Genomic DNA, 22,302 nt, shown 5'->3' on the forward strand with positions numbered 1-22,302 from the left:
CAACAACAACAACATTCAAGGGGTTCTATATATTGAGCTCTCTCTTTCTATAAAGTCCTCTGGTGGCTTGTTGTTATTATGTGCCATTGAGTCACCTGTGACTCAGTGACTCTCTATGCACAATAGCTCTAAACCCTGTCCTATGCAGAGCCAATCTCACTGTCTCTCACACCTAATCCTCTTACCTGAATCACTGTGTCAATCCATTTCCTCTAGGGTCTTCCTCTCTTGTGCCGACCTTCCAAGAATGATGTCCTTCTCCAAAGACTGGTCCTTCCTGGCAACATGTCCAAAGTATGAGATGACACTTCAAAATCCTTGCCCTGAAGGAGCAATTTGGCTTCAATATCTCTAGAACAAGCCTATTTGTTCACTTGGAAGTCCATGGTATGTTCAAAACTTTTCTCCAGCACCATAATTCAAAGACATTATTTCTTTTTCTGCCAGTTACTGACCAGCTCTTTGATGCATAACAAACAATTGCGAAGACTATGGTCTGGATCAGGCACACCTTGGTCTCTAGACTGATATCTTCAGCACTCTGGAGAGGTCCCGGATGGCAGATTTTTCCAATGCAATCTGTCTTCCAATTTCTTGACTGCTGGTGCCAGGAGTGTTGATTGTGGAGGCAATCCAGCTGAAATTGTTAACAATCTTAATGGCTTCTCCATCTATCATGGTGCTGCCAATTAACCTAGTGGTGAGAATCTTTGCATTCCCTTTTTTTTTTTTTAGGCTCAACTATGTCATTTATCGTTCTTAAGTCCTGCAGCAAATTCCATCTACCACTAGGTTGTTTTACAACTCAGAAGTCTGCATGCAAGGCAGAGGTGAAGTAAGGAACTGCTTATGAGGTTTTCCATTAGTTCCAACAACTAAGAAATAGAAGAGTTGGGACCTCAGAAGGCTTTTAGGACCAATTAGTAGGCTCTGTGTCCAGGAGAAAATGAATATACTTACCAGTAATGTTAATGCTCACCCACAACTCTTCTGGGAGGATCTAAATCGTTGAAGCATCCTCCTTTGTTTCCAGCTGGGAGCTGGGGCCTGTCAGTCCTGTTTGCCACGAGGACCTGATGTGGGCCACCTTGGCGAAGTGTCCTTCAGAGCCACACTTAAAGCAAGTGAGTGGGAGCTTCCTCTCTACTCCCTTGCCTATCTGTGGCTTTCGTCTGTGACACTGTCTACTGAAGTGGCCCAGCTTTCCACAGTGGAAGCAATTCTGACCTCCTTTATTACCTTTGGGTGGCACTGTTTATGACTAAGACTTCCTTTTCCTGAAACAGGCCCTAAACTGGCAGCAATAGCTGCCCCAATAATTTTGGTCATTCTCTGGTCTTTTCTCTTCCCTCTAGATCCCAGTTGTTAAAAGAGGGAAAAATGTAAACAAATATATAACAATTAATTTTGAACATTATAATATTTTAAGCTTAAGGCTAGAAATATTAACAATATGATAATTTCCAATCCAGAGATACATGTTCCAATGCAGTTCCTATTTTCCATAAATGGTTTTGGTAAGAAGAATATTGTAAATGTGGATGCATTTCCACTATTCCTCCTCCATGCCAACATTCTTAAGTTTTATTAAGACATATTAAGTTTCAAGTCATACTGAAGACTGTAGTCCTTGATCTGTTGCAACAAATGATTCAGGTCATTTGTTGGTGAGCAAAGTTGTGTTATTTGGATAATGCTGTTTGTTGATGAGTCTTCCTCCAATCCTGATTCCACATTCCTCCTCATAAAGTCCAGCCTCCTGAATGATCTGTTCTGCATGCAGATTGAAAACAGGGCACATCCTCGATGCACTCTTTTCCTAATTTTGAGCCATGCAGTGTTTCATTGCTCTGTTATAGTGAGTGCTTTCTAATCCCAGGATAGGTTTCACATGAGCAAAAGCAAGTGCTCTGGGATTCCCTTTCTTCTGAAGTTTGTTATGATCCACTCAGTTAAATGTCTTTACATAGTCAATGAAAAACATGTAGACATTCCTTTGGTATTTTCTGCTTTCAGCCAAGATTCATTTGATATTGACTATGATGTCCCTAGTGCTATGGCCTCTTCTAAACCCAGCTTGTGTTTCTGGTAGTTCTTTACTGATGCACTGTTCTCATCATTTTTTTATAATCTCCAGCATGATTTTGCTTGTGTGTGATATTAGTGATATTGTTTGATAATTTCCACACTTTGTGAGGTCACCATTTTTAAAAATGGGAATATAAAAAAGGATCTCTTCCAATCAGTTGCCAAGGTTCTTCAGATATCTTGGCACAGTCTGGCAAGCATATCCAGGGCAGTATCTGTTTGTTGAAATATGTCAATTGATAGTCCATCAATCCTTTATTTTTGGTATTATTTTTTGCCAATTCCTACACTATCAATGAAAGCAAAGGTACTCAATTGGAATCTACCAGCTGCTCCATGGGTGAAAGATGAGCAATACTCAATAATGGTAAGGAATTGTGCTGCCAACTCAAAAACATATGGTTTGAATCCACTAGCAGCGTGGCAGAAGAGAGATGAAATATCTCCTCCCGTGCAATGTACTGCCTCTGAAACCCACTGTGAGTTGGTTCTGACTCAATAGTACATAACAACAACATAGTCAATATGCCTCTTCAAAGTAAGGAGAAACAACAGCAAACATCCATTAATGATAGGAATGTTGAATGTAAAATATGAATCTACAAAACCTGGAAGTTAAAAGAAAAAAAAGAATGCAAAAAGATAGACATCCTAGTAGGTAGTGAGCTGAAATGAACTGGTGTTTTGAATCAGACCTTCATATGATATACTATGCCAGAAATGACAGATTGAGGAGGAATGTTATTGCATTCAAGTAAAAAGAGTATTCCAACATCTATCCTCAAGTACAAGGCTGTTAAAAATAGTATACTATCCATACACCTATAAGGAAAATTGGTTAAACTATGATTCAAATATAATTTGAATAACCCTGAGTCACCAATTCCAAAAGTCAAAGATGAAGATATTGAGGGTTTCTACCAACTTTTGCAGCCTGAAATTGATCAAACATTCAACCAAGATGCATTAATAGTAATTGGTGACCTAAATTTAGAAGTTGGGAACAAACAAGAAGAACTAGTATTTTGAATATATAGCCTCAATGACAGAAATGAGGCTGATGGTTGAATGAAAGAATTTTGCATTATCAATGACTTATTCATCATTGCAGATATCTTTTTAAAACACCCCTAAAATCCAACAAAAATAAACCAAACAAACAGAACAAACATAAGTGATGACTGCACACATGGATCTTAACCTGATGAACAACACAGGAATCAGAGTGGCTATATTTGTAGAAAAAGTCAATGAGAAGCTCAACATCAGCAGTTAACTGTTGGGGTTGACTGTGGAAAAGACCATCAATTACTCATATGCACGCTCAAATAGAAGGTTAAAAAACAGAACCAGAGAACTCAAATGACCTTGTATCAACCCTATCTGAATTAAAAAAAAAAAAAATCTCAAGAATAGATTTGATGCATTGTACACTAATCACCAAAGCCCAGACAAGTTGTGGGAAAACATCAAAAACAACATCCAGGAAGAAAGCAAACACATGAAAGAAAGAGTAAAGAAAGACCAAAATGGATATCAGAAGATACTCTGAAACTTATACTGGAACAAAAAGAAGCAAAAAATAAGGGGAAGTAATGGTGAAGTAAGAGAATGAAACAGAATATATAAAAGGAAAGCTCTAGAATACAACACAAAACATTATAACAAAATTGCAAAGAGCTGGATTTAGAAAACCAGAAGGGAAGAATACAGTTTGTATTTCTCAATCTGAAATAATGAAAGAACAAATTCAAGTCTTGAGTTTACAGTACTGAAGGATTCTATGGGAAAAATCTTCAATGACTGAAGAAGCGTCAAAAGATTATGGAGTCATATGATCAGGAACCAATAGCACTGAAGGAAGATTCTAAACAATATAATCCATATTTACTTTAAAGTTACCTGTAAGTTAGGAGAGGAGGGAAGTGGGGGTGGGGTGGGTGGGGAGAAAAGTGCAACAATGAATGAGAGTGGAATTCCAAAATCTCTGTAGATGTTCATTGAAATGAATTATAATAAGAAAAAAAAAGGGGGGGGAAGTTTCCCATAAATTTGCAACTATATTGCTAATCCTTTTAAACTGGTAACGTTTTTACTTTTTCTCAGGAAATGTGTACTTTATTTCCATTTCTATTTTTCTTTCATTGTGATTTAAGGGAAAGTTTCCAAATTATACTGGTATTTAATCCAACCATTCATATGCACTCATTTTATAGTATTAATTATAATTAACACTGTTAAATTATTTCTAGTCTCTGATCAACTCCATATTATAGATTTCCTTTCCCTTTTCTAGATTAAAACTTGTGTAGTATTTCACAAATTCTTTATTGTTCTTTGCTGCTGCTGTTGTTATTAGGTGGCATTGAATCATCAATGATTCATAGTGACCATATAAATAATAGATCTGAATCTTGCCATATCCTGCCCAATCCTCACAATCTTTGATATGCACAAATCTATTGTTACAGTCAGTGAATTAATTCATCTTGTTGAGGGTCTTCCTTTCTATCTCTGACCCTTCAGTTTTCCAGCATTATGCCTTTCTCTAAGTACTGGCCCCTCCTGAAAATACGCCCAAAGTAAATGAAACAAAGTTTCTCTAGAAGAAACTTGACTGCACTTCTCCAACACAGATTTGTTTGTTCTTTTGACAGTCCATGAGATATTAGTCAGTACTCTTCTCCAAGATTACAGCTCAAAGGTATACATTCTTTCTCTGTCATCTTTCATTGTCCAGCTTTCAGATGCATGAGGAAGTATTTGAAAATATCATGGCTTGGATCAGGCATACCTTAACCTTTAAACTGACAATTGTTGCTCTTTAGCATTTTGGAGAGAGACTTGACAACAGATTTTCCCAGTGAAACACGTCTTTTATTTCTTGACTGCTGCTACCGTGAGAGGGAGCTCTGGTGGCTTAGTGGTAAGAAATGGTACTGCCAGTACAACACATGTTTTAATCCAATAGCTGCTCTGGAGAGGAAAGACAGGCAATCCTCCTGTGCATTTTACTGCCCCTGAAAACTGACTGGGTGGTCAGATATGAGTTGGTTCTGACTCTATGGGACATAACAACAACTGCTACCATGGGTGTTGATTGTGGATTCAATTAAAATGAAATCATTGACACTTTTAATCTTTTCTCAATTATCATGATGTTGCCTCTTGGTTTAGTTGTTGTCAAGATGAGTATGACTCATTGTAAGCCTATGAACAACAAATCTGAATCCTGTTCTTTCCTGGACCACCCTCATCATTCCTGATACTTGAGCCCCCTGCTGTAGACATTATATCAATCCAACTCAAAGAGCACCTTCCTCTCTTTTGTTGACTCTCCATCTTTCTAAACATAATGTCCCTCTCCAAGGAATAATCTCTCCTAACAATGTGTTACCCCTGGGCTGATAGGTAATATAATGATAGATGAAAGAAAGATTGGAATTGTCAACAACTTTATCTTTTTTGGATCCACAATCAACATCCTTGGTACCAGTAATCAGGAGATATATTGCAGTGGGAAAATCTGCAGGCAGGGATCTCTCCAAATTATTGAAGAGCAATATCAGTTTGAAGCCTAATGTGTGCCTAATTCAAGCTTTTCAATAACTTGCTATCCATCTGAGAGCTGAGCAATAAATAAAGATAGCAGAAGAATTGATGCCTTTTAGCTCTTGTGTTGGAGAAGAGTATCAAATATCCCATGGACAGCCAAAAGACCACACTGATATGTCTTGGAGAGGGTATAGCTGGAGTGTGCTTTGGAGGAAACGATGATGAGGCTTCACCTCACATAGTATAGTGATGTTGCTAGGAGGGGCTATTCCTTGGAGAGGAACATGATTGTCGGAAAGGTAAAGGGTTTACAAAGGAGAGGAAGATCCTTGACCAGGTGGATTGACATGGTGACTGTCACAATGGGCTCTAATGGGTCAGGAGGTGTGAGGATGTTACAGGATAGGAAAGGGTTCAGATATGTTGTTCATAAGGTTGCTATGGGTTGTACTTGACTTGATGGCATGTAACAACATAACAACAAGTTTACAAATAAAAATATATTACTTTCTACCACCAGTGCTTATATTAATAATTCTCTGGTTATTTTGGTTGCTTAAAACTCTTTGTCTATGTTCCCCAAATTCATGGAATGTTACATGTATTGACAAATTATTTTTGTTTGAAGGCATTTTTAGATTTGAAAGGTAATTTAGTTGTATTACATTTACTTTTCTGCCATCTATTTTTTTTAAACAAAATTTTTCTTTTTTACTGGCTTGCTTACAAAGTTCATATACATTGTTTTTCACACGAGATTTTCCTCACTTCCTTAACTCACCCCCCTCCCTCCACCCATTCAAATAGTGTGGCCCTATGATTACGCTCTAGCCCATCCTCATTCCTCTGGTCTTTACCAATCCCGGTTGTATTTCATACATGTTTTACTAGTTATCTTTCTATTTCTACAATAATGGTCTCATTATTTGTCCTTATGGGACTGAGTTAATTCACTTGGCATAATGCTCTCCAGTCCCTCCCATTCTGCAGTCTGTCACTCTATCTCATTCTGGCACATGCAGTTACTGTAAAAAAATCCCAATGACAATCAGTAGACCAAAAGGCATTTTCCTTTTTGTTATTTTCTGTAATCCTACACAGATATATGTTGGTATTAGTCTTCGTAGGATATTTTTTTCTGACATAGATAGTAAGATCTTTAAATATATGGTTTCAATGAAAAGCTTTAAAATGTTTATTTCAGAGACGTTCTGGCATTCTTTCATTATAAAAAGTAATATTCTGCTTTTTACTCTCTAAAAGCAATAATGTGTGCATGGGATTAGATATCTGTATTAGTTTGCTATTGTTTTTGTAACAAATGGATAGGTTTGAACAATGTGGATTGTTCTTTTATAGTTTTGGAGGTTATAAGCCTAAAATCAAGGTAGTGGCAGGGCCGAGATCCTTCAAAGGCTATGAGGGAATAGACTTTTAGAAGTTGCCTGTATTTTCTGGCCCATTCCTTGGTGTCATTTTAATCTTTTGCTTTTGTCATATCTCCTACTAGTCTGATAAAGATTCTGGATAATCCAGGGAAACAGCCCTTGTCAGAGTCCTTCATCTAGTTGCATCTTCAAGATCCCTTTTACCAGACAAGGCAACATGCTGTTGTTAGAGACCCTATGGATGTCAGGTTGGAACTTGACTGCACTAGGTTCTGCACTATCCTTACAATCTGTACCATGCTCAAGCCCGTTGCTACAGCCAGTGTGCCAATCTATCTTGCTGGGGGTCTTCCTCTATCTCTCTGACCCTTCACCTTTCATACGTTTGGCTGCTAGCAGAAATTTTGGAGAGTCAAGTCCATTCTGAGGTAGCTTGGATAAAAAGCCTGGTGATAGGATGTACTGATATGTAGGGATTGTTCATGTATATACTCTATTTCCTTCAAATGTGCCCAACAATTCTGACCAGTCTGCTTGTTCTGTCTCTCAAACTTTTTTCTCCCCTAAGACTTTCATTTTGCCTGTTAACATTTAGTGATTCTCTATGTCATCCATTACTTTTCAGTGGAAAAGACTATCTTCCAGCCTCAGTGTAGGTTTTTAACTCAGCACTGCACTTGATAGGGTTGGCAAAGCTACTGGCCCTGTAAATACAGTAGTCCATAGAGGACCCCCTGCACTTTGGTTGCAAAGTATTACTTCTAATCTGAAAAACATCTGGCCTTTCCTGCAAAAAAATTGTACTGTATTTCAAGTAAAGCAGTCACACCATATTAATGGCCATGGATGGAATTATTTGCCAAAGAAATTCCTAACCTTTCCTTTTCCCCTAACTGTATTAGGGAAGGATTGTTTTCTCTAGCTTAGATTTCACATGAGGTTCTGTTGATGATGGGTATTGGGGCAAGAAGTCTGTTATATTGTTAAAGTAGGAAAGAAACTGGGATAACCAGTTTTTTCTGAGAGCTGCTTGTCCACATGATTTTTTACAAGTCAAGTTTAGTTTCACAAAACTTTTTTTCCTCTCTGAAATTACTTTTGGGTAACATTTAAAATGAGAGACATTCTGCAGTCCTGTAAAATACATAGTGAGTATAACATTCCAGTGTACACAAAGAAGACAAATTAGTAATCAAGTAAAGAGTATTATATAATGGGGGGGGGAGTGCCTGGTGATGTACTTATGAAAAATTAGGCATTGGAAATCACTCCTGAGAACCTGCTCAAAGTGTATGAGACAAGTGCCACCATACTTGACTTGAAGGAGCACCTTAGCTTCTCTTCCTCCAAGATAGATTTAGTCTTATATTTCTTGAATTAGGATATGAGCCACCTTTCACACACTCTGGGCATGTTACTATTCTTGTTGTTAGGTGCTGTTGTGTCAAGTATGACCCATAGTGACCCTATGAAAAACAGGTTTGAGTGCCATCCTGTCCTATCCCATCCTCACACTTCGTAACACACTGAAGGCAATGGCATTGTAGTAGTCACTGTGTCAATCCACCTGGTTGGGGGTCTTCCTCTCTTTCACCAACTTTCCACTTTTCCAAGCATAGTGCCCCTCTCCAAGGACTAGCCTCTCCTAGCAACGTGCCCAAAATATGTGAGATGAAGTTTTATCATTTTTGCCTCAGAGAAGCATTCTGGTTGAACTTTCTCCAAGACATATTTGTTTGTTCTTCTGGAAGTTCATGGAATATTCAGTACTCTCCTCCAACACCACAGCTCAAAGGCATCAGTTCTTTTGTCATCCCTATCCCCTGTCCAATGAATAAGCTGGACAATGAATAAGGGTGTATTATTAGGAGAGGCCAATCTCTAGGTAAAAGACACCATGCTTGTAAAGGGTCAGCAAAAGAAAAGCATTAGGATGCTGAAAGACATGCTTTTGGAAATCATATTGATAGTGGTAGTATTATTGAAGCTATTCTTCACATAGTAAAGCAGTCTAAGACATGGATTGACATAGTGGCTGCAATAATTGTACAGCAGTGATTGTGAAGATGGTACAGGATCTGGCAGGGTTTCATTCTATTGTATGTAACATTGCTCTCAATTGGAGCTGATCCAAACACATCTAATAGCAACAACAATACCATCTTTGGAGGCCATTTTCCAGCCTATCACAACCTCAATCCTTTTCCTGTTTGATTTTACATGAGAGAAGTTTTCCTGAGTTTGTTAAAGGATGGATAGTCAGAATGCTTTTCTATCTTCAGAATCCAGTGTTCCTTCTGCTGTTGTCCTCATGTAGTTTTCAAAAAAGTGGTGGGTTGTTGTGTGGGTTTTTTTGTTTTTGGGTTTTTTTTAAAAGGTGTTGCTTTACTTTGCAAGCACTTCGGGCTCCTTCCCCTCTTCTAGTCTATTTTCTCTTACTTTTTATCACCACTTCCTGTCCAGCACCCTATGGATTCTATTTACAAAATTTTCTCTTCTTCAAGGGATTTGTGTCAGTTCTGATGGTTTCGTGGGATGTTCAGTACTCTTCTCCAACTGTACAGCTTAAAGGCATCATTTCTTCTTCATCCTTATTCATTTTTTAATGAATAAGCTGGACAATGAACATGGACATATTAGTAGGAGAGGCCAATCTCTGGATAAAGACACGATGCTTGGTAGAAGGTAGGCAAAAGAAAAGAAATGTTGTTGTGCACTGATGAGTCAGAACCAACCCATAGCTGACAGTCCGGCAGGTTTTCAGAAGCAGTAAATTGCACAGGAGGAGATTGCCCATCCTTCTCCCATGGAACAGGATGGTTTAAGGGCCCAAACCTGCACTAATCTCTTTAGGATGTACCATATACCTCTCACATATGTGCATCAATACAATGTACAATATTGCTCTCAGTTTCAGCTACTGTTCTCAGTCTGGCCCACTGGGTTTTCAGGGGGGTCTAGCTACAGGCATCTTTAGAACTTTCAGTTGCTGTGCTGTTTCTCACAGGTTTCTTCTGCTGAGAAAGTGGCTGATGCTACAGGTCTACAAGTTATTGACAGTTTCCTCTTATCTCCAGATATATTTTTGGGTTGTGTGGATACTTTGTTGTAGCCTGTGATCTTACTGGAATAAGTATTGGTTGTCTATGAGTTTTTTATTTTGTTACCTACTTAAAGGCAGAATGGAAGAAAGACATGGTGATTTGCTTCTGAAGAAAGCAGCCACTGAACACTGTACAGAGTATAGTTCTCCTCTGATGCACACAGGGACTCCATGATCTGGAAATGACTGCAGCAGCCAGTATTGATACTACCGGTACTTATCACGTTTTTTCAATGACAGAACTTTAAAGAGGTTAAAAAAAATGTTATAGCTGTTATCATCTTTCCACTACATTGTATTTTTTAATTTCAGGTAAAAATATTAAAGTGCAGGAATGGCATCCACTTCTTAAACAACATGCCTATGGAAACTCTTGGAATTTCCATAAATGTCGATAGTTATAGAAAAAGGCTTCAGATCTTTTGTTCATAGGGTCGCTATGAGTCCTGCTTGATTTGAAGGCAGTCAACAATGACAATAAATATTCTAAGGAGATTATTCTTCACTATTTTATATTTTTGTTTCACTGATTTTAAAGGAAGGGAAAGAAAGACTGAGTTGAAAAGCAGAGGTTAGTGGTGGAAAACAAAAAGAGTTTTGGATACTTTTTCTAATGATTGTAAGAAAAGGAGTAAATCTAGATGCCATGTACCATAGCCTGGGTATGAAAGTAAAGGATGTGGTTTCCAACTACTCATTCTGCCCTGTTAAAAGGCATTAAGTAAATTCCAGCTCAAAGATGTAAATCTTTATGGAAGCTGAGTGCATCTTCTCTTCCTTAAAGCAGTGAGTGGGTTCAAACTGCAGACCTTTTGGTTAAGAGTTGAATGTCTATCCATGGTGCCACCAGTGAGCCTTATGGATTTAACAATAAATTATCAACTGTGAACCTAGGAAATTTAAAAGTTGTCAAAACAAACAGGAACACATACGGATCAACATCCTAAATATTAGTGAGTTGAGATGGGCTGATTGATATTGACCACTTTGAAACAAATAATTATATGCTCAGTCATATGATCTATTACACAAACTCAAGAGGAATAGTGCCACATTAGTAATAAAATGGAACATTTCAAGATCTATCCTGAAGGAAAATGCTGTGAGCAGTAGGATACTGTCCATATATGTTGCAGACCGAGGGTCCCAAAGAATAGAATAATCTTATAATTATTAATAAAAAGACAAACAGCCAGGAATGAGATAGAGCAGAGAGCATAAACAGGGCCCCAGCAGTTCTCCGACTGAAGACCTCAAACCAAGCTTCTCTGTCTTTTTATTCAAAACCAACAGGAAGTAAATCACAAAAAGAACTCAATGCAAATGAAGCCAATCTCTTTCCATTGAAAACCTTCTGCTTGACTCAGGAGGGAGGGGTTCACAAATGCAAGAATTTTGTTTACCCTTATCTATTAACCTTGATGCCTCAGGGTGAACTCCAGCCCAGGAAGTAACACTCCCTCTGTAGGGGGCCCCTTGCTGTTTCCTGTTTCGCAGGGAACAAACAGCTCACCTTCTAGGATCTGCCACAAGAGAAATCCTAACTTATATATCTGCAATTTCTTCAATTCCTGAACAAGGGTTTTCAAATAATATTTGGTAAAAAGTTTGGCTTCCCATACATATACACACAAGGAAGTGTTGTTAGTCCAATTATTATCCAAATATATGCCAAAGATGTAAAAATTGAGGACTTCTATAATTTTTTGTAGTGTGAGATAGATCAAACATGCAATAAATATGCATTATTGATTGTTGTTGTTGTTAAGTGCTGTCGAGTTGCAGGCGACTCATAGTGACCCTATGAACTAAAGTCCTGGACACCTCCTTTATAACTTTTGTCCTTTCTCCAGGTTCATAGGGTTTCCAGAGGCAAGCTGTTGTGGAAGTGAATACCACTCCTGCTTCCAAGCTTGTTTTAATTGGGGAGCTTCATCAAACACTGTCCACCACGGGTAACCATTCTCGCATTTGACTCATCAGTGTCAGTGTTCAGCTTTATAGCAACCACGAGTTACTTCTGTACAGCAAGTGGACGTACCAGGGTTACACGACCTAGAAGAATGTTTCACCAAAAACAATTAAAGGCAGGCCTGAGGGCCGTGGAGTAGAGTCACCCACATTTGGCTTGGGAGCATCCCTTTCCATCTGCTAGGCCAACTGCTCGCGCGTGCTTGCTCTCTCATGACTAGTGACTGAAATAAAGAAGGAGTGGTAGCTGGAAAATAAACACTTTGTGACAGAATTGAGGCAGAAGAACGAACGATAGAATTTTGTACAATCAGTGATTTATTCATTGCAAGTACTTTTCTTAAAAAAATAACTGGAAATTATACACATAGAAAAGAGTTGTCTTCATGTTCATATAAAAGTTTCCTCGATAAATTCAGAGAAATTTTCACATATAGAGATAGCATTACTTTGAAGTCAGACATTGTTAATTCTTATTACAGAGGAGAGAAAACAGAAATACTTACTATATTAATATATCTCTTCAATCCACCATGACGATACAAACATATATAGGTTGTAATACCCAAAGGTGCAAGAAAATGAAATTAAAAAAAAATTTAATTAGCTTCAAAGTTGTGAAATTGTTTGTTCTAACAGAAAAAAATTAGTCCATTCCACATTTATTTCCTCAAGTCTCTCTTTCCTCAAAGTCATTTTTAGTTAAAACTTAATCACTTTGGGATGATCTGCCTTCCTCTTGTTCTTCTGAGGGTTGTGGTTGGGTACTGTCAAGTCAGAACCAATCCATAGCTGATCCTCCAGAGGCTTTTCAGAGGCAGTAAATTTCACAGGAGAAGGTTGCCTATCTTTTCGCCTCAGAGCAGCTGGTGAATTTGAACTGTGTGCCTATGGATTGGTAGTACAACCCCTTACCATTAAGCCACCAGTACTCTCTTCTAAGGGTAGCATCTAAGGAATTTATTTTTTGTCTTTGGCGGAAGCAAGTAAGGAGAGGAGTTATTTGGTTCTCAGATAGAAATAACACTGGTCTTTCTTTGGTGTAACAGGCTATGGTCCACTTTCACATTGCTTTCTGGTCAGTGATCCACACCTTGAGCTTTGTTCATCTTCGTTCCAATCTGTAGGCCCATCACTCATCACCTTTCTCGGTCCTTTTGAATGATGCATAAGGGTGATAAACACTAAGTAGAGAACAAGTGTGAGCATTCTTTTGTCTTATGCCTAGATGCTTCAAGACAACAAGCTTTCTCTCTCTCACTGATGTCTCATCTTTCCCAGCATGATGTCTTCTTTGCAAGTCCTGGTGCCTTCTGATAACATACCCAACATGAAGTTTCACCATCCATGCCTTCCAGGAACAACCTGGTTGCACTTTTTCCATATCATATTTGTTTGCTCTTTCAGCAGTTCTGATACATTCCATACCCTTCTCCAAAACTACAATTCAAAGAAATAAATTGTTTTCCCAATCTTTATTCATTGCCCAACTTCCACATGCATACAAAACAACTGAAAATATCATTGTTTCGGTTAGATGCACCTTTATCCTTAAACTGACATCCTTGCTCTTGTGCTCTGTAAAGTGGTCCTTGACAGCAGAATTTCCCAGTGCAACATATCTTTGATTTCTTGACTGCTGCTAGCATAAGTGTTGACTGCCACGGTGGCTTGAACTTAGCAGAAATTGTGTGGATGGTGCAGGACAGAGCACGGCTCATACAATCACTTGGAGCTGCAGTTCATCTGTCACCTAAAGGCACTAACTGTGTGAAGAGAAGGCTTTCTCTTTCTTCATTGGTTCTGGAGAGCAGTGCTTTAGCATGTGTGGACCCAGAATTCTTCAGGGATCTCCACTGATCTTGGCCTTGCCCTGTGCCAAAGTTTTTTTCCTATGCAGGGATTTGGGTTCAAAGGGCCTTCTCCACCCCTGGTCTTCTATCTTGGTGGTAACTGAGTTCACTCCTTTCTGGTGTTTTCCTCTCCTTCGTTTTTATCTCTTCAGAGGACCTCCCATTATGGTAGGTTTAGCAGATCATATGGGATCATTACATAACTTGCAGATTACATTATAGTTGTTGTGTGACATGGAGTCAGAACTGACCCACAGTTGACTTTCTAGTGGATTTTCAGAGGCAGTTAGTTAATCACAAGGGAGGAGATTGCCCATCCTTCCGCTCATATGCCTTTGGGATGGCAGTGTAGCTTCTTACCACTAGGCCATCTGGAGCATATTTTGGAGACAAAATTCAATCCATTACAGTGGGTTTCCCTCCTTTTTAATGAATTTATGCTTTACTAAGTGTGATGCCCCTTCCTTGGTCTTTATTGATGGCACATCCAAAATAAGCAAGCTGAAATCTCACCATCCTTCCATACTTTCTTCTGTATGGCTGTTTAATCAGACTGTCTATACTAGTTGTAGGGAGCTCTGGTGGCCTAGTGGCAAGAAGCCGCGCTTCAGTCCTTACGGCAAGCAGTTCGAGGCCATCAGCTGCTCCATGGGAGAAGGATGGGCAATCTCCACTCAAGTGATTAACTGCCTCTGAAAACCTGCTAGAGAGTCAGCTGTGAGTCCCTTCCAACTTCACTGCACAAAACAGCATTCTATCTACACATGTGTATTTTACTGAGCCATCATTGTGAAGTCATTAGCTCTGTTAGGTAGCCTAGAGGATAAAGGAATTGTGCTGCCAACTTCATGGCAGGTGATTCCAATCCACCAGTTACTCCATGGGAGATCTGAGTAATCTCTAGTATGATTTACAGATTCTGAAAATCCTCCGGAGGGTCAGTTATGAACTGGTGCCGACTCACTGGCAACGAACAACCATTCGACTTAGGTCTCCTTTTCATTTTAGTTAGATTTGAAAAAAAGACTCACAAATTTTCATATGTTGTTGTTATGTGCCATTGAGTCGCTTGCGACTCATAGCAACCCTATGTACAAGAGCCCTAAATGACGTAATATCCTGTGCCAACCTCGCCGTCTCAAACACACTCATTCCCACCACTCCACCCACAGAATCGATCCATCTCATCGAGGCTCTTGCTCTCCTGCGCCGTCCCTCCACGCTCCCAAACATGATGTCCCTCTCCAAGGACCAGTCCCTCCTTGCAACATGCCTAAAGTACGTCAGAGGAAGCTTCAGAATCCTTGACTCCAAGGAGCATTCCCGGCCTCAACCTCTCCAGGGCAAACCTGTTTGTTCTCCTTACAGTCCATGACATATTCAGTACTCTTCTCCAGCACCACAGCTCAAAGGCATCATTCACTATCATCCCTATTCACTGTCCAACTCTCTGATGCATAGCACATAATTGCAAAGACTATAGCCTGGATCAGGCGCACCTTAGTCTCCAGTACTCTCCAGTTGCTCTTCATAACTCTTGCTCTTCAGTACTCAGAGCTGACTTTCCCAATGCAATTAATCTCCTGATTTCCTGGCTACTGTTACCAATTTTTATACTGGTATATTTAAAAAGGAATAGAATTTTAGAGTTGGAATGTCCTCACTTCATCTCTCAATGTCAACTCTAAAGATGCTCAGGCCGACTATTAGCAGGTGTGACATTCTAACTTTAACGGGTCTCTTTCAGGTGTTTCTTGTCTTGAAGGTATGGCTCTGGGGGCCAGGAAAAAGTCTCTTTTGTGTTCTTCCTGTTTGGTGCAGAGCTGGGTGGCCTGTGTACGGCGTCTTGTGTGACGGGAGACCACTGAACTGGCAACCTTGCTCTTCTTCCTCCATCCTGGGGCATGGATGGAAAGATAATTTAAACTATCTATCACAACAGTTCAATGGGTCTTAACATTTTGACATTTCCATTCAGTTACCATAGCCAGCAACCAACAAGCTGAGCGATGTTATATATGAAAATGGTTTGATCACAGGCAGGTGAAAGTTGCAAGACAAGCTCCTGCTATGGACCAACTTTCCATGCTACATGATGCCTTTCGATGCCGCCTGCCAGGACTGGTGGCGTTGCATGCAGCATTTGACCGTCGCCTTTGTTTCCCACCCACGGCCTGTCGCTGGCAGTGCGGACACCTGCAGGCTCACCTCCCTCAGGGATGCCGGAGCCACCGCGGGGCCGGCTCTGCCCGCACATGCGCAGTGCAGACGCCAGCCCGGCGTCCTGTCTCCTCCTCCGCCGCCTCCCGGTTCCGCAGTCACTTCCTGCAGCTGTTTCCTTCTGTGTCGGGTTGGACTGACTTTTGACAGTCAGCCTTCAGCTGTGGAGGGCTTGGCAGAGGCCAGCCGGTGAAGTTGTGTGGAGGGGAGGCGGAGCTGAGCCTGCGGGGCGGCCCGGAGCCCTGGCGTCCTGGGCCGAGACTCCCCGCGCGTCCCGGGGTTCCGGTGAGTGCGGGCGGCGGTGCGGTGCCCGCAGGGCGAGGAGCCCGGGGTCCTCGGATGCTGCCCTCCCGCCTGCCCTTCACGTGACGGGGCTCGCTTTGTTTGTTTGTTTGAAGGATTTCACGTGCATGGTTAGGACAGGTTCTGCATGCAACTGCCTTGGCCCTCGCACTGCGCCCGCCCGTAGGGAGTTGGGGATTCCATCTTCCGTGATGGCATCCTTAGGGCGTTGAGTGTGTGTGTTTGTGTGCAGACGCGTGTGTGCACGCGCACCTTAGGAATGTCAGGTATAGGTGGGCGATGCTGAAGTGTATGCAGCACTGATTCCAGTATGTAGACCGTTCTATAGGATTCGGAACCCTCAGGACTCAGGTTGGCAAACAGTCGCCAATTCACCAAGGCCTCTTCTCGCCCAGGTTCCTGCGTTCTTTCGGATTCTTGGATTCTTCTTTTTATGATAAATCTTATACCTGCTGAGTCTCCCCCCTGCCCCCCATTCCTGCTCTGTGTTCTGATGACCTCTCAGTAAGGCTCACTGCCTTTCTCTGCTTTCCAGAATTCGCAATTACAGACTGGGAGGGGGCACAGTAATATGTTCCTTTATTCCGTTCTCCCTCCTCTTAATGAAAAAGTAATTGGCTTTAATGCAATATGGGAAAGTAGGCCCCACTCCAATCATGAAAACCAAGTATTCTGTGACACTTAATTTTCTTTAAAGAGGATACATGGTAAAGCTCTGATTTTTTTCCTCCCATCATTCTCTTCCAAGCTAAAACATTAGCCATCATACATCTTTCATTCATGCCACTCCAAGCATGAAATGGAATGGTTTTTAAGATCTAGAGTATTTCTTTACATCAGCCTTCAAGTTTCTTGTAAAAGATGCAGCAGTGGAACAAATTTGAGTTGCCTGTGTTTTGGGTCTCTGTTCCACCATTCATTCATTCTTTGATTTCTTTCTTTATTTTATATTTATGCTTTATGCTAATCCTTGCTTGCAAGATTAGTAATACCAGCTGTGATTGTCATGTTTAAATTTTTTTGGATTGACGTGGTTTTGATTGTTAAATATACCAGAAGAAGTACTTATCAATACTTAGCTATCTTTCCACAATTTTCAAGATACAATGGCAATTCAGTGGACTTGCCATCTCTGGAAAGAAGTCTTTCTTATTTCTATGCCTGCAGGAGGGCTTTTATTTTGATGAGAACTTGTGGGCAACATTGGGGGAGATACACCCTGGAATTTCCTCATGTGGGAGTGAGCATTCAAAAAACAAGTTCAGACATGTCTAGGCAGTTGGTAGCATTTGATTTTATATTGCTAATATCCTTTATCCAGATACTTTGTACCATCTTTATCCTTCTCATTTCTGAGCTGAAGGCATAACTGGGGCTGTTTCACATCAGAATGACCCAGGACAGGTGGTATGTGTGTGGTCTTTTACCATTGTGAATTATTAGTTAAACATAATCTTTTTTTAAAAATGGTCTTCTATTTCCATTTTTAAAATGCCCTGTCAATTTTTACTTTCTGGATGTGTTTGATTTGACTGAGAGGAATATAGCATGGTTACTTTTATTTAAAAAGTTTAAATCTGTATTGTTTACCTTTATGTTCCCAGAGATATGGCAGCATTACTTCTGCTTGGGAACCAAATAATGTTACTCCTTTTGGAAATATTATGATCATTGGGAGATATTGTGAAATCCTATGATCAATAAGTTGTGTGTTTGCTCCTAAAACATTATTTTCCCATTGCACAGATTTCCTGTGCAATCTCCAGACACTGAATATAGTTACTTTATTTTAACTTTTGGGGTCCGTGCATTTCTCAAATGTGATAAGAGGGTTTTATTCCTTTTTCAGCAGTTACCTAGTTTATCTTGGTAAATTTGTTATTGCTATTATATATGCACATTTTCATTGAAAGTGGAAAAACTCAGCCTAATCTTTGGGCTGCTTAAAATAACCATGGTGTGTTGACCAAGAAAAGAGGTTTTAATAATGTTAAAGAGTGAAGGGAATACTGGAATTTGAACTAGGGATTTCAGTTTGGGTTAATGAGAATCTTGGGAACTGCAAGTGTGTTCTAGGGTTCACTTTGAGATACCCATATGGCTAGAGGATGCCATCTGGGTGGGAGGCAGGAGAGATCATGCATAAAGATTAGAGAGAGAGTAGAACACAGAATAAAGAAACACAGAATGAGAGAAACAGATTAGAGCTATCAGTGATCTCATAAGAAGGGGAAGGAAGCAACCTAAAGACCGAGGAACTGGAATGACATTGGGGCTGATGGTTAGTGTAACTGGGTAATAATTCTAGATGTTTATTTGATAATTTTGTGTGCACGTGTGTACTGAAATATTTTTATTTTACAGGGAGCCAGTAAGTGTAGTCTAAGGCTACTTAATGTATAGTTTTCAAATCATAGGCCTGTGAAAAGCAGGCCGGGCAGAGATGGAGGTAACATGAAGAGTCAGAGTCAGACTGGGCTACAAGGGACAATGTCTGTTAGCACTAATTATTTCCTGTGTAGGTTCATAGGTTAAGAGCTGCCATCGTGTCCCTTTATCAGGAAAAGCCAGAAATCTCTCTTCTTATAATGTTGAAAGCTAATTGAATTCAAAAAGTGAAAAGCAAACCAAAACACTGTATGTTCTAAAAGCATGTCTGTGGCTGCATGTGGCCTGCAGGCTATTTGTAACCTTTGCTCTAAGGAATCAGTGGCTCAAATATTGAAATATTTCTGTCATTCAGAAGGGACAGTCTAATTTCTTTTCTGTTGTATTTTAATTCTGGGTTAGTTATTCTTAGAGTTTCTTGATATTTTAGTTCATTCAAATACAGCTTTAATGATTCTGAGAGATGAAACTTTTGTTCTCATTCTTTTTGACAGAATTTGGACAGAAAGACTAGTTTGGATCGAAAGGAGACACTTGCTAAGGTTCTTCGCTGATGTTTATCTATGCATGATTAACATGAAGAATATTTGAATATGAAAGTGCTTAAGGTCTGGGTGAGGTGACCTTTGATGTCCATTTCAGTCATATGACTTTTAGATTTAATTAGCCATGGATGCAAAACTATTAATTCCCTTGGGCCAGAGGGATAGTAGTTGCAGTTGGACCAAGCAAAATAAACCAAATCTACTAAGCTATTCTTAATGAAAGGAGAGTTATATCAGTATAGACTAAGAGGTAAGGGAAAGTCTGCCAGATGAGGCAAAAAGAAAGGAAATCCTAAAGATGGAATTGGAGAAGGAAAAGGTTATATGGTATGGTCATTTACATGTTGTACTACTAAGTCTGAGGTCACGTTCTTAACGTGAGTATTCTCTTGCTATTGATTCAGATCTGAAGACCAGACTTCTCTTCACCCACTGGATTATGCCCAAGACTTTTCTACCCAATGATCCTCTTGCAACACCCCGGGCTTCCTCCACCTAAGCGGCCTTCAACCTCTCTTCCTATGTCAGTGGCCGCCAGGTCTACAGGAACCTTGCAGCTTCCTCCACAGAAGCCTTTTGGGCAGGAGGCTCCCTTGCCTCTGGCAGGGGAAGAAGAATTATCTAAGAGAGGAGAGCAAGACTCTGCCCTGGAGGAGCTCTGTAAGCCCCTCTACTGCAAGCTCTGCAATGTCACCTTGAACTCAGCACAGCAAGCCCAGGCGCATTATCAGGTAAGGGCAGAAGGACAGTCAGGTACTTAATGGAGAGAGCATTTCAGGGCTCTTCCATTAGATGTTGGATCTCCACCTGTGGCTAGCTGTGCCTTTGTGTCTAGAATAGGCAAGATGGGCCAATGAATAACTGAATATTTGTTTGCTTGACTAAAAGCATAATGTTCAGACCTTGAAATAAAGCCATCACTTTTTATACATTGGAGTGTTGCATAACCACCTACCCTTAACTATATGATGTTTAAGAACTTAATATTTCTTGTAGACAAATACAAATCACCTATACGATCATTCAAATTTGTGGTCCCAAGAATAGGTCCAAAGATATGATGAACTACCATACTTAATTCAATGTCAAGCTTACTTAGATGTATTATTGTTGTATACAGCTGAGTCAGAACTGACCCATAGCAGACCCTCCAGTGGATTTTCAGAGGTCGTAATTACATGGGAAGAGATTGCTATTTTTCTGCAAAGCAACTGGTGAATTTAAACCACGTACCTCTATGTCAGCCATGCAATTCATTACCACTCAGTCACCAGAGTGCCATAGACATATTAGTCTTATAAGAGTCTTAAAATTGTGCAATTTGCATCAATTCATGGTAAACTCTGTGTGTCAGTTTTATACTTCTCTTTTATATAGCCTATCACTGCTGAAGAAAAAAGTCTCTTTTTTATCAAAACTCAAACTCATTGCTATTGAATTGTAACTGTCTTGTAGCTGAACCTCTGCCAGGTTTCTGAAGGTCTACATCACACAGGAGAAGTTTTGTTCCTTTTTGCCTCATGGAACCATCAGATAAGGGTTTCCTTTTGGGTTAACGACTTAGCTCTCTGAGGACTGTGCCAAAGCTCCCTTCTCCAGAACTCAATCACATGCTCGTTTCCAGCAAGTCAGACCCTCCAGTGGAATTTGGATGCTGTAATGCATAGAAGGAGATTTTCTAGCAGAGCAGCCAGTGAATTCAAATTGCCAAAGAAGTACCACCTTTGGGTTGAAGTGTTGAACTTTCTCCTTCTTTCATAATAAGCATACTCTGATTTCTTGAAGCTCATGAGTGTTTCCTGATGTCAAACCATTTCCCTCCATGTAGCATAGCTATCAGAAAGGGTAATTTTAACTACTATTGTTATATAAAGCCAAGTGAAAATTTTGGCCAGGAAGAGAGAGTAACTCTTTTTGTTCTAGATTGTTATTTGTATAAAATTACATGGTTTCCTTTTCAGAGAAAAGATGTCAGAGAAGGAATTGGGGTCAAATTCTGCTGAATGAAGGGATGCCTTCCAGGCAGTCATTGATTTACTATCAAGTATTTTCAAGAATGAAACACCTCATGGTAGTGTGATAGAAAGCTGACTGTGAGAAAATTGTTTCTTCGAATGTATTTCTGTAATTCTCCAGTTTAAATTGTTTTTATTTGCTTTGGATGTTAATCTTCCCCTTCTCTCATCTCAGATACTAATGGTATTACTTTTTTGCTGCAATATCAGAAGTATTTTGATGATGAATTATTTCTTCTGGGATATGGGGGAAATAATAGGTTGCTACCCTGAATTCCCCTTTGTTGACTTTATGTGGCCTTGAGAAGTGGAGTCAAGATGTTCTTCTCATCTTGGCACATGTATCATTGGTTCCTCAAGGCCTCTTTCTGGTTTGAATTCACCTTCTTCCCTTATTCATAATCTTCATTCACATGCTCTCTGTGTATACCCTTTCCCTCAGTTACAGCAGTTTGCATTTAAGTTCTTCCTTTCTCTACTATTAAGCCTGTTAGCTGTATATTTCAGACACAAGGCATTGTATTAGCTGTCTTCTTCATGTTATTTTATTAGAATGCTTAAATTTAAAGCCTAACACCAACTTTGGAAAAAAATCAATATGGATTCTAAGTTATAGCAGTTTTAAAGCCCATCTCTCTGAGATATAGGAAGGGAAGGCAAAAACAGTTGCACGAAGGAGATAGTACTTCAGGCAGGAACCAAAAAGGGGAGAAGCCCCCTCCTCAAGGGATCCAAACCCACACAAATCCCATAGGTCCCCAAGTGGGGCTGGGCTATAACCAGTCTCACAAGACTGGCAGCTAATAAAACAGGGCCATGCTCGTTTTTCTGTTAGCAGTGGACCCAAAGGTTTGACTCCACCCCTAACTTTCC

The 22,302-nt window shown here is 40.0% G+C and overlaps 1 protein-coding gene across 2 annotated transcripts in view; it reads left to right on the top strand.

Annotated features, from left to right (window-relative positions):
- Window positions 1-19,824: 19,824 nt before the first annotated feature.
- The window catches only part of ZMAT3 (zinc finger, matrin-type 3), an 83,204-nt gene continuing 80,726 nt past the window's right edge, over window positions 19,825-22,302 (top strand). The window contains exon 1 of one of the 2 annotated variants that reach the window (XM_006892180.1): window positions 19,825-20,145. In XM_006892180.1, the coding sequence (XP_006892242.1) occupies window positions 19,876-20,145 (270 nt within the window). In that variant the 5' untranslated portion in view covers window positions 19,825-19,875. The remainder of the gene's footprint in view (window positions 20,146-22,302) is intronic. The other variant, XM_006892181.1, reaches the window with a different exon arrangement.

This window comes from Elephantulus edwardii, unplaced genomic scaffold, assembly GCF_000299155.1.
Source record: "Elephantulus edwardii isolate Elephantulus edwardi_28Jun2011 unplaced genomic scaffold, EleEdw1.0 scaffold00112, whole genome shotgun sequence".
In the NCBI taxonomy this organism is placed as follows: domain Eukaryota; kingdom Metazoa; phylum Chordata; class Mammalia; order Macroscelidea; family Macroscelididae; genus Elephantulus; species Elephantulus edwardii.